The 13,100-nt window shown below is 34.9% G+C and overlaps 1 protein-coding gene across 1 annotated transcript; it reads right to left on the bottom strand.

Annotated features, from left to right (window-relative positions):
* Positions 1–3,927: 3,927 nt before the first annotated feature.
* MRPL50 (mitochondrial ribosomal protein L50) lies at positions 3,928–13,079 on the bottom strand. The gene is made up of 2 exons (XM_520157.8): positions 12,808–13,079; positions 3,928–4,815 (listed from the first exon to the last, which is right to left on the bottom strand). The coding sequence occupies exons 1-2, from the start codon at positions 12,897–12,899 to the stop codon at positions 4,431–4,433; spliced, it is 477 nt and encodes a 158-aa protein (XP_520157.2). The 5' UTR covers positions 12,900–13,079; the 3' UTR covers positions 3,928–4,430.
* Between the last annotated feature and the right edge of the window lie 21 nt (positions 13,080–13,100).

Genomic DNA, 13,100 nt, shown 5'->3' with positions numbered 1-13,100 from the left:
ATCATATATCTATATGACAAGATCATAAAAATCATAAATCCAAATAATGGATTTTAAGATTTATGGGGCAAAAATTGACAGAATTAAAAGGAGAAATAGGAAAAATAACAATTCCATAACCATGAGTGAAGGTGTTTAAATCCCTTTTAACAATTGGTAGAAAACTTGAAAAAAATCAGTAAAGGCATAGATTTGAACACTATAATGACCTTACCCTAATCACCTCAACAACTTCAAATGTACACGGCATGTTCAACAAGATAGGCCATAAGTTAGGCCATAAAATCTCGATACACGTAAAAATACTGAAATCATGTATCTCAATGAAATTAGAAATTAATAACATTAAGCCATCTAGAAAACTCCCAAATATTTGAAAATCAAACATATTTATAATGTCATGAGTCAAAAAGAAATCACACTGGAAATTAGGAAATACTTCAAACTGAATGATAAAGGAAGAATAATACAATTTTTAAAATTATAAAATGAAGCCAAAGCTAAAAAATTGATAAGCTACAACCTAGATTGATTAAATAAAAACAAGATAGGACACAAATAACAAATAACTCAAAATGAAAGTGGGCCTATTATTATAGATCCAACTGACATTAATTAGGGAATATTATGAACAATTTTATGCTAACTAATTTGGTAACTTACATGAAATCAATTACTTGAAAAAATTTGCTGAAGAATAAATGAGACCAAGAAACATAATAATTAATGACCAACTCAATAAATCAGGATTGGATCCTGGATTGGAAGTGAAATTGCTATAAGGGTCATTACTAGGACATTGGTGAAATTTGAATATGGACAGTATATGATTATTGTTACATCAGTGTTACATAGTTTGAATTTGGTATTTCATGATGGAAAGCAAAACTTTGATAATTGCTCCAGTATGTTACTGTACAGCTAAGATTAACTTTGGAATTCTATAGGATCAGAGGTTACAGACTATTTTTAAATTTGGAAACCTTTCAAGTAAAAGCTTTAGGATTTTTGCACTGTGAAACAACCTAGTGAAAATTTCAAAGTCCTTGTCACTTTGTGTTTTAGGATTCACAGAATACATGCTAATGGGATTATGAATCAAAGAAATAGGACCAAATTGTTCATTCTTAGGTTTAGGGTCAAGAAATTTACAGTACAGTATCTTCTACTTCTGAGTAGAAAGATCTATGGCAGACGAATTCTCTAAGAACTAGAAAAGCAGGATTAAAAAGAACAGCAAAGCAAAACACTGGGAACAATTTAAATATCCAGTTGAATATTGGTTAAATAATTGCATGACATCTAATTATACAATAATATGCTATTAATCAAATTTGTTATTCTTGTCTTTAAAAATATGGGGAAATGCTTATAATGTGAAGGGGAGCATGATGCCATAGTAATTGTAAAATACAGGAAAATAATTGTTTTCATTTGGAAATATACCAAAATGTTAAGTAATTATGAGCGGCAAGATAGTTTTGTTTTTTCATTCTTGTTTTTGCTTTTTTCCTTCCCAATTTTCTAAAAAGAACGTGCTACTTTTGTAATCAGAAAAATGACACGTTAAGAAAGGAGGGAGTTTATTTTATGCTGTTTAAAACATATATTACATATGTAAAACCATTCTATTGAGTCTGAATCTCTATTTTATTAGCAGGCTTTATTTAAGCATACCTACTAAGCTTACAGAAGTTCCATCTAAGTAAAATTAGTTAACTGATACTCTTTTTATGTAGCAATCATTAAATTTTTAAAAAGGTAAACCCTTTAAAATTACATCATATGTTTATCTCATTAAACAAGTTAGCAAGCCTAATTTAATCTTTCAGGAAAACTAAAGGCCATTATTCTGATATATTCACTGTATTGAACTATAAACCAGTGATGCCCTCTAGTGGTACTGATGGACGTACAGTTTACCTTCCCTGTTGGGATGTGTTTACCCTCGTCGGCTAAATTTACCAAGACTGTTGTTTCAGGTGGCAGTACTTGTCTCCCACCTCAATACCAGCATCTAGATCCATGTTCTCAAAACATAATCAGCTTCTGAAGCATGCAGCAGCTCACGACCTACTCCAGACTTACCAAATCAGAATTTGCATTTTTAAAAGATCCCCACATGGAAAAATGAATAAAAGATCCCCAAATGATTAACATGCGCATTAAATTTTGAGAATATTGCTCTAGGCTACAAAGGAGAAATTTCTTCTGTCCTAACAATCACATGAAGCTGCTTGGTTTTTGCAGTTACCACTCCAGTTGTAACTGTTTTTCCACATAGACCTTCTCATCCCTTATTTCCATCTTGCCCTTTGTTCTTCCGTGTCTCTGGATCAGAAGGAAAAATTGTATAGAAAATGAGATAATGAAATCCTGTACATAAAATTCCAATGATTCCATGCTGAATCTTTTACACAGCAGAAGCAGGACATACAGCAGGCCTTCTGTATGTAAACCCTTTAAAATTACATCATATGTTTGATTATCTCATTCAACAACAGCAAGCCTAATTTAATCTTTCAGGAAAACTAAAGGCCATTATTCTGATATAGTCACTGTATTGAACTATAAACCAGTGATGCCCTCTGGAGGTACTGATGGATGTGCAGTTTACCTTCCCTGTTGGGATGTGTTTACCCTCCTTGTTGGTTAAATTTACCAAGACTTTGTGTTCCCCATCTGTGGATTCAACCAATTGTGGATCAAAAATGTTCGAGGGGAAAAAAAGATGACTGCATCTGTACTGAATATGTATACTTTTTTTCCTTCTCATTATTCCCTAATTAGCATAACAACTATTTACATAGCTATTTACATTGTATTCACTATTTACATAGCTACTTACATTGTATTCACAATTGTGAAAGCTATTTACATTGTATTCACAATTGTGAAAGCTATTTACATTGTATTCACAATAGTGAATACTATTTACATTCACAACTATAACATATAACATAGTATTCACAATAGTTACGTTCACAACTATTTACATAGTATTCACAATTGTAAATATTATTTTATAGCTATTTACATAGCTACATATTTACATAACTTTAAAATTTACATATTTACATAACTAAATACATTGTATTCACAATTGTAAATACTATTTACATTCTATTCAGTATAAGTAATCTAAAGATGATTTAAAGTATATGGGAGGATGTGCATACATAATATGCAAATACTACAACATTTTATAAAAGGAGCTTGGGCATCTGTGGACTTTGGTATCCAAGTAGGTGTCCTGGAACCAATCCCCAAGGAATCAACTCTAATGTCTAAGCTCCAGAGCTCCAGGCACTCTGACACCTGAAGTTCTTGAATGAAGTGCCTGTGGATGATATTTGTAGGGCATGTCTATACTGTTAACTAATTTTCTTCATGAAGATTCCAGAATTTATATTCCCAACTGAATTTTGCCCTCTTCAAAGGAGTAACCCTGGGAAAGAGAATAAATGCAATTTATTTTGTTAAAAACCCTTCTATCACTTTTCTTTAGGAATTGTCAGCAGTCAAAACAATGTAAGACATTCCTTCTGTCTCATTACTCTCCAGCCATATCTAAAGCTTGAAAAAAAAATCCCGAATTTAACACCTTTGTCATTCAGAACCATCTGATAACCTGCTATTTAAGTAATTTCCACAAATCAAGTGCATTAATGCACAAAGACTTGCCACTCTAGTGAATACTCAGCACCACTTTTTAAAAGTTATAGAGAAAAAGGTTTAAAATAAGCATCATCTCCTCTGAAGAGAATATGCAATTAGACATAGAATCTGACACATCTCTTATGAGGAAGAGTCACAGCACTCAATATTTGGCACATATTCTAATTTTTTCAAAATTATACTTACTGGAAAGAAATGGCAAGGCAGAGCGCAAGAAAATTTCACTTAAAAAATTTACAACACACAATACACTTTAACAAATCTACTTTAATTCTAAAAGAAATTAATCTAGAACTGTCAGTAATACACAACATACTTTTATGTTTCTTTTATAGGTATCTATCTAATAAAAGTTTATTTGTGTATGTGCAATGCATAACTCTATCTTAGATATGAATCCTAACAGGATGAAAATACTTTCTTGCAACTACTTTATGCTTATGAAGGGTGTGAACTTGCAATGTCCTCCTGTCTTAAACCCAAGTTAACGACAGTGCCCTCTCAAAACTTTTCATAAATAATGACCTAATTTCATTTAAAAAATGGTTTCAGCAAATATGAAAATAGAAAGTCCGTTATTTGTCCATTTGTAATATGAGAAAAAAGAGAGATGATACATTCCTCTACAGAAAAAGTGGGTTTAGAGAACAGTTCTGGTAGTATTTCACATGGTAAAGTATCAAAAGGTCTAATGAGCAGCCCCCTTGCTCAGGGAAAAACAGTGACTTCAATGTGTTTCTCTTCCAAATTGCTTAGTAATTCCAAGTGATTTTCAAATTGGGGGGCAAATTACTGGCACTGAGTTCATCAAATTTAGATCTATCTTGAATAGAGACATTATAGAAATCAAGAACATCTCTAACCCTGCACATCTGGTGGAGTCTGGAGTTAGGGACTACATGACCCAAGTCATCAGCTAAATGAGCCAAAAGATTGAACTTTAGACGACTATCTTCCAGGGAGATGTCTTGCCAATTACTAGGAAGAGATGAACCAAAAACTTCTTTAACGTAAGATTCCAAACGACTCTGGAGATCTTCAGGTGGTGTGTATGCTCGGCTTCGTAAAGGTGGACACACTAGGATAGGTTCCTTTTTCTCTTCTACTGTCTCAACAACCACTGGCTCTTTCTCTTTTCTGGAATGATCAAAAACAAACACACAAATCCATTAATGAAGTTGACAAACACCAGACCAAATCTTGCATACCAATCAAAATCAACAATGGCATGCTGATTACCGCTGGGGACCACTGAGAGTAGGAAAGAATATGGTAGGCCCCTGCCCTTAGAACGTTCATGGTTGAACTGAGATGGGAGAGACAGAAAAAAACTAAGTACATATTTTACATACTGTTAGAATTCCTAAGAATGGGTGAAGAAGTAAGGTAAATCATTGTCTGGGATTCCCCATCCTCCAAGATCCCACCCCAATCTACCTTTCTGGTCTTACCTTTCACTGATTACCTACATATACTCCATGTGATACTCTATATCCTGTGTCCCAAGCACACTCCCACTTTCCTGACACAATGTGTTGGCTCAAGTCATATCTTAAAATGCCGGTCTTTTATCTTCACCTATGGAAATCTTGCTTATTCTGTAAGTCTTAGGATAAAATTGTTCTCTTCCAAGATGCTTTACCTAATTTCCAGAATCAAATATAATTGTGATTTCATGTGATCTCTTCAGCAGTTTATACTGCTCTCAGAGTGTATCACATCCTACCTGACTTTTAATTTTACTTACATTCTACTTCACAGAAAGTGAAGAGATGGAAAAAGATATTCTATGCAAACAGAAACCAAAAAGAACAGGAGTAGCTATACTTATATCAGATAAAATAAATTTCAAGTCAAAAACTGTAAAAGAGATAAAGAAGGTCATTACATAATCATAATGAGGTCAATTCAGCAAAAGCATATAACAATTATAAATATATATGCAACCAATATTGGAGAACCTAAACACATAACACAAATATTAATAGATCTAAAGGAAGAGATAGACTACAATACATTAATAGTTGTGGATTTCAACACCCACTCTCAATAACAGACAGATCATCCAGACAAAATCAACAAAGAAAGACTGGAATTACATTCTACACCAAATGGACTTGACACTTAGAGAACATTTCACCCAACTGCTGCAGAATACATATTCTTCTCATGAGTACATGGTACATTCTCCAGGGTAGATTGTATCATAGAACACAAAACAAGTTTTAACAAATTCATAAAACTCAAAATCATATCAAGGACTTTTCTAACAACAATGAAATATAACTAGAAATCAATAACAAGAACTCTGGAAACTATACAACTACATAAAAAATAACATGCTCCCAAATGACCAATGAGTCAATGATGAAATTAGGAAGGAAATTTTAAAACGTCTTGAAGCAATAAAAATGAAAACACAACACATCAAAACCTATGCGATACAGCAGAAGCAGTAGTAAGAGGGAAGCTTATAGTAATAAACACCTACATGAAAAAAGAAAAACTTCATATAAACAATCTAAAGATGCACCTTAAATTAGAAAAAGACAAACCAAACCCAAAATTAGTAGAAGAAATAAGATCAGTGTAGAAATAAATAAAATAGACTAAAAAAGCAATAAAAAGATCAATGAATTAAAAAGTTGGTTTATTGAAAAGTTAAAATCAACAAACCTTTAGCTAGACTAAAAAAAACAGAGAAGACACAAATACATAAAATCAGAGGCAAAAAAGGAGATATTACACTGATACCACAAAAATTTAAAGGCTAATTAGAGATTGTTCCAAGCAACTATAAGTCAATAGATTGGAAAACCTAGAAGAGATGGATTAATTCCTAGACACAGACAACTTACCAGGATTGAATCACAAAGAAAAAGAAAACCCAAACAGAAATAATGAGAAAGAGGCTGTAATAAAAGTCTCCCATCAAAGAAAAGCTTAAGACCTGATGGCTTCACTACTGAACTCTACCAAGCATTTAAAGAAGAACTAATGCCACTCAATACGAATTCTACCACAGCTATTCCAAAACACTGAAGAGGAGAGAATACTTCCAAACACACTCTACAAGGCCAGCATTACCCTGAGGCCAAAACCAGACAAAGACAAAATAAAAAAGGAAAACACATTCTACAAGACCAGCATTACCCTGATACCAAAATCAGACAAACACAAAATAAAAAAGGAAAACTACAGTTCAATATTCCTGATGAGCACAGATGCAAAAACCCTCAACAAAACATTAGCAAGCAGAATTAAACCACACATTAAAATGATCATTCACCATGATCAAGTGGGATTCATCCCAGAATGCAAGAATGGTTCAACATTTGCAAATCAACAAATTCGATAATCACATTGATAGAATCAAGAACAAGAATCATGTGATCATTTCAATAGATGCTGAAAAAGCATTTCATACATTTCAACATCCTTTCATGATAAAAACTCCCAATAAACTGGATACTGAAGGAACATACCTCAACATAATAAAGGTCATGCATGACAAACCCACCAAACAAGGACACAAAACAAGCTAGCATCATTGAATGCGAAAAAACTCAAAGCCTTTCCTCTAAGATCTTGAACAAGACAAGGATGCTCACTTTCATCACTTGTATTCAACACAGAACTTGAAGTCCTAGCCACAGCAATTAGACAAGAGAAAGAAATAAAGTACATCAAAATTGAAAGGAAGTCAAATTGTCCTTATTTGATATATGATCTTACATATGATATGTAAGATATATGATCTTACATATGATATGTAAGATATATGATCTTACATATGATATGTAAGATATATGATCTTACATATGATATGTAAGATATATGATCTTACATATGATATGTAAGATATATGATCTTACATATGATATGTAAGATATATGATCTTACATATGATATGTAAGATATATGATCTTACATATGATATGTAAGATATATGATCTTACATATGATATGTAAGATATATGATCTTACATATGATATGTAAGATATATGATCTTACATATGATATGTAAGATATATGATCTTACATATGATATGTAAGATATATGATCTTACATATGATATGTAAGATATATGATCTTACATATGATATGTAAGATATATGATCTTATATATCTTGTTGATATATGATCTTGTATTTAGAAAAACCTAAATATCCACCAAAAAACTCTTAGAAATTATAAATTCAGTAAAGTTTCAAAATACAAAAATCAACATACAAAATCAGTAGCATTTCCATATGCCAATAGTAAACAATCTGAAAAAGAAATCAAGAAATCAATTCCATTAACAATAGCCACACACACAAAAAATCTAGGAATAAACTTCAACAAAGAAGTAAAAGGTCTCTACAATAAAAACTGTAAAACACTGATGAAAAAAATTGAAGGGGACACACAAAAAATGGAGATATCCCACGTTCATGGATTGGGAGAATTGATGTTGTTGAAATGCTTATGCTACCCAAAGCGATATACTGTCAATGTAATCTTTATCAAAATACCAATGACATTCTTCACAGAAATAGAAAAAAAAATCCTAAAATTCGTATGAAACCACAAAATGCCTTGAATAGCCAAAGTAATGCTAAGCAAAAAAAAAAAAAAAAAAAAAAAAAGACCACACCTAACTGACCCCACCTTGCTTCTAACCTTTAAGCTGTCCTTGTTCATTCCTGGGCATAGGCCAAACTAACCTTGGGAAGGAAATGAGTTTACGGTTTGACTCTGAAACAAAATTGATAATAGCCTTTTTCTGAAAAGACCTCCTTCTTGCCTGGAAACCAGTTTGCTTTTGTAGGACTAACAAATTAGCTACAAGATTAGAAATTATGGTTAGGGGTCATTCAGACTCCGGCTGCAAGAGTCTGATCCTCCCCAAATTGCTCCTGGGATAACACTGCTATTGTAAAATTCAAGGTCAGTGCTTGAGATATTTTGCAGACCCTGCACTCAATGGATTAGCTTACACCACCAAAGCCGGTAATCTGGCTCAATCAGTTCTGTGATCCCACCCAGGATCGTAAGTTGGCAAGAACTCACTTACACCCCCTATGATTTCATTTCTAACCCAACCAATCAACACTCCCCATTTCCTGGGCCCCTACCTGCCAAATTATCTTTAAAACCTCCGATTCCCAAGTTTTCGGGGAGACAGATTTGACTAATAATAAAACTCCAGTATCCTCACAGCTGACTCTGCGTGAATTACTCTTTCTCCATTGCAATTCCTCTGCCTTGATACATCAGCTCTGTCTAGGCAAAGTGAACCCGCTGGGCAGTTACAAAATTATAACCCTACTAGAAGAAAACATTGGGGAGATGCTTCAGGACATTGGTCTGGGCAACGACCTCTTGAGTAAGACCTCAAAAGCACAGGCAATAAGAACAAAAATAGACAAATGGGATTACACTAAACTAAAAAGCTTCTGTGTAGAAGAAAACATTGGGGAGATGCTTCAGGACTTTGGTCTGTGCAATGACCTTTTGAGTTAAGACCTCAAAAGCACAGGCAACAAGAACAAAAATCGACAAATGGGATTATATCAAACTAAAAAGCTTCTGAATAGCAAAGGCAACAATAAACAAAGTGAACAGGCAACCTAGAGAATAGGAGAAAAATTGGCAAACTATCCAACAAGGGATTAATAACCAGAATATACAAGGAACCCAAACAACTCAGTAACAACAACAAAAAAAACCTGATTTAAAAATAGCAAAAGATCTGAATACATATTTCTCAAAGAAGATATACAATGACCAACAGGTATATTAAAAAAATGATCTCTAATCATCAGGGAAATGCAACTCAATAACACAATGAGGTATCATCTCACCTGAGTTAAAATGACTATTATTTAAAAGACAAAAAATAACAAATGCTGGCAAGGATGTAAAGAAAGCGGAATACTAGTACACTGTTGGTGGGAATGTAAATTAGTACAACTGCTATGGAGAAAAGTATGGAAATTTTCCAAAGAAATTAAAAATAAAATTACCATATGATCCGGCAATCCCACTGCTGGGTATACGTCCAAAAGAAAGTTAATCAGTCTAACAGAGATATCTGTACTCCACGTTTATTACAGCACTATTCACAATAGCCAAGATATGGAATCAAACTAAGTTTCTACCAATGGATGAATGGATATTAAAAAAACCGTACATATACTCAATGGAATATTATTCAGCCATTAAAAAAGGATGAGATCCTGTCATTTGCAGTAACATGGATGAAATTGGAGGACACCCTTTAGTGAAATAAGCCAGGTGCAGAAAGACAGATATCGCATGTTCTCGCTCCTATGTGTGAACCAAAAAAAAAATGACCTCATGGAGGTAGTAATAAATTGATGGTTACCAGAGGCTGGGAAGGGTAGTGAGGAGGTAAGGTATGAAGACAAATTGGTTAGAAATACAGTTAAAAGGAGTAATACAGTTAGAGAAGAGGACTACAGCTAAAAAGAGTAAGTTCTAGTGTTTGATTTCACAATTGGGTGACTACAGTTAGTAGTAATTTATTTACATTTCAAAATAGCTAGAAGTAAAGATTTAGAATGTTCCCCCCAAAAAAGAGATAAATAACGTGATGGATACGTCAACTATTCAGATTTGGCTATTACACATTGTATGCTTGCATCAAAATATCACATGTACCCCATAAATATCTACAACTATTATGCATCCATAAACATTAAAAAAAAATTACAAATAAACATCACCTCATACCCATTAGGATGGTCATTACCAAAAAGACAAGTGTGGTGGGGACATGGAAAAAACAGCATCCTTATATGCTGCTGGTGGGAATGAATATTGGCATAGCCATTATAAAAAACAGCATTAAGCTTCCTCAAAAGTTGTAAACAGAACTATCCTAACTATCCTAAGATCTAGCAATCTTACTAATTGGTATATATCCAAAGGAAATGAAAGCGGTATCTCAAAGAGACATCTGCACTCTCATCTTCATTGCAGCATGTGTGTATACATGTAAATGTATACATGTATACACACACATACACACACAATATTTAAGGCTGAATAAAATGCCATAAGTGTGTCTATATGTATATGTGTACCTATGTATGAATATATGTATATATTATGTGCTTGCATATATACACACACATAAAATGGCATTTTATTCAGCCTTAAAAAAGGATATTTGTAACACATGGATGAACCTGGAAAATATTATGCTAAGAGAAATAAGCCAGACAGAGTAATACCACATGATCTCACTTATATGTAGTATCTAAAAAGTCAAATTAGGCCAGGTTTAGTGGCTCACGCCTGTAATCCCAGCACTTTGGGAGGCTGAGGTAGGTGGATCATGAGGTCAAGAGATCGAGACCATTCTGGCCAACATGGAGAAACCCTGTCTCTACTAAAAATACAAAAATTAGCCAGGTGTGGTGGCGGGCACCTGTAGTCCCAGCTACTCGGGAGGCTGAGGCAGGAGAATCGCTTAAACCTGGGAGGCGGAGGTTGCAGTGAGACGAGATAGCGCCACTGCACTCCAGCCTGGAGACAGAGTGAGACTCCATCTCCAACACAAACAAAAAAAAAGTCAAATTCATAGAAACAGAGAGTAGGATGGTGGCTACCAGGGGTGGCGGAAATGAACAGACGTTGGACAAAGGTAAAATTTAAATTATGTAGAATGAATAAGTTCCAGAGATCTAATGTACACCATGGTGACGATCATTAATAATACTGTACTGTGTACTTGAAATCTTCTGAGAGTAAATCTTAAGTGTTTTCACCACACACACAAAAATTCTAACTGGCCAGGTGTGGTGGCTCACCCCTGGAATCCCAGCAATTTGGGAGGCCAAGGCGGGAAAATTACTTGAGCCCAGGAATTCAAGACCAGCCTGTGCAACATAGTGAGAACTCCTTTCTCTAAAACAAAACAAAACAGAAAGTATGTGAAGAGATGAATATGATAATTAGCTTGACTAATAATCAACATCAAGTTGTATATCTTAAATATATAAAAATTTTAAAATAGTAAAGAAAATATAATCATCATTCTCAGTAATCTATTATTTCCTCTAGTTTTCTTCATAATTTACCACTTTCTGAAATTACATTACACATTTGTTCATTTCTTCCTCCATTAGAACATACGCCCTACGAGAACAAAAATTTGGTCTGTTTTAGTAACCACTGTATTCTTACAACACCTAAGATATAGCCTGGCATATAGTAAACAGCCTAAAAAATATTTGTTGAGTGAATGAATAAAACAAACTTGGAAAAGATTTGAGAGGTAATAACAAATATTGACCAAAGAAGAGGGAAAGCTAATATCTGAACTGATGAAAAAGATCTTTCCTAATTGTAGTGGTTTTTGTTTGAAACCTAAGAGAGCATACATTGCTCCCTAGGGTTCCTACCATACGTTTTGATTTCCTAAACACTATCTAAGTCAAATTAGATTTACCTTCAAACAATTACACATGGTGCAGCCGTGCAGCAGAAAAAGAGTAGATGGGGAGTTAGGAGACATATGTTCTAGATCCAGCTTTGCAATTAACTTGCTTTGTGACTTTGGGAAAATCACTTCCCTCCTGTGGGCCTGTTTCCTCATATGTTGGAGTACCTCGAGGATGAGAATGGATTTTGTTTTTCCTGCTGTATCCTAGGCGCTTAGAGTAATGCTGGCCCTAAGAAATCTGTTGAATGACTGAATGAATGAACAAACAAAATGAGGAGGCAGTACTTCATTACTGAACCTTGCTTGTGAAGAAACACAGCCGGCAAATGAGTTTAGTTTACCAAGCGCTTTCATGTGTTTGCAGACAACACACTCGGTGTCTCGCACACGAGGTTAATCCTGCTTGCTTAATAAATAAATGAATGAGTGAAGTGAAAAGGAAAGGGGGTGGTATTTCCGTTATAAGATGAGAAAACTAAGGCCGAGAGTGGAAGAGACTGGGTCCCACCACTCAATGAGTGCTTCTCAACTCGGGACCCTAACCGGACCTCCTTGTCCTTGCTCTGATCAGGCGCGGGACCACGATGGCGTAACACTCTCTTTTGAATTCGTCCCTAATCCTCCTTAACTTTCCTTGAACATGACCCACCGTCCACCACAAAGCTTTACCTGAATCGAGACCAAAATTCCCTACGTGGTGTCCCTGAGACTGTCCACATGAAGACTCTTCTGGTAATGCCCGACACAGATCGCGCCGCCATCTTCGATGAGATCCACGGGCCTGAGCGCAGCGTTCAGCCAGCAGTGACGCGCCCAGACCAGCCAATCGGATACAATCCCAGTGGCAAGAGCTTTCTTTTTCCTGTAAGGCTCCCTCGCCCTTTGCACGCTGGGAAATGTAGTCCAGTAGCTGTTGCTGGCGGCGTCTAGACCGCGGCGCTCTTTCCGAGCATGACGGGAGT

The sequence above is a fragment of the Pan troglodytes genome, chromosome 11, assembly GCF_028858775.2.
Source record: "Pan troglodytes isolate AG18354 chromosome 11, NHGRI_mPanTro3-v2.0_pri, whole genome shotgun sequence".
NCBI lineage: Eukaryota > Metazoa > Chordata > Mammalia > Primates > Hominidae > Pan > Pan troglodytes.
Note: the sequence above shows the minus strand (reverse complement) of the source record. Positions and strands in the feature narration are given on the sequence as shown.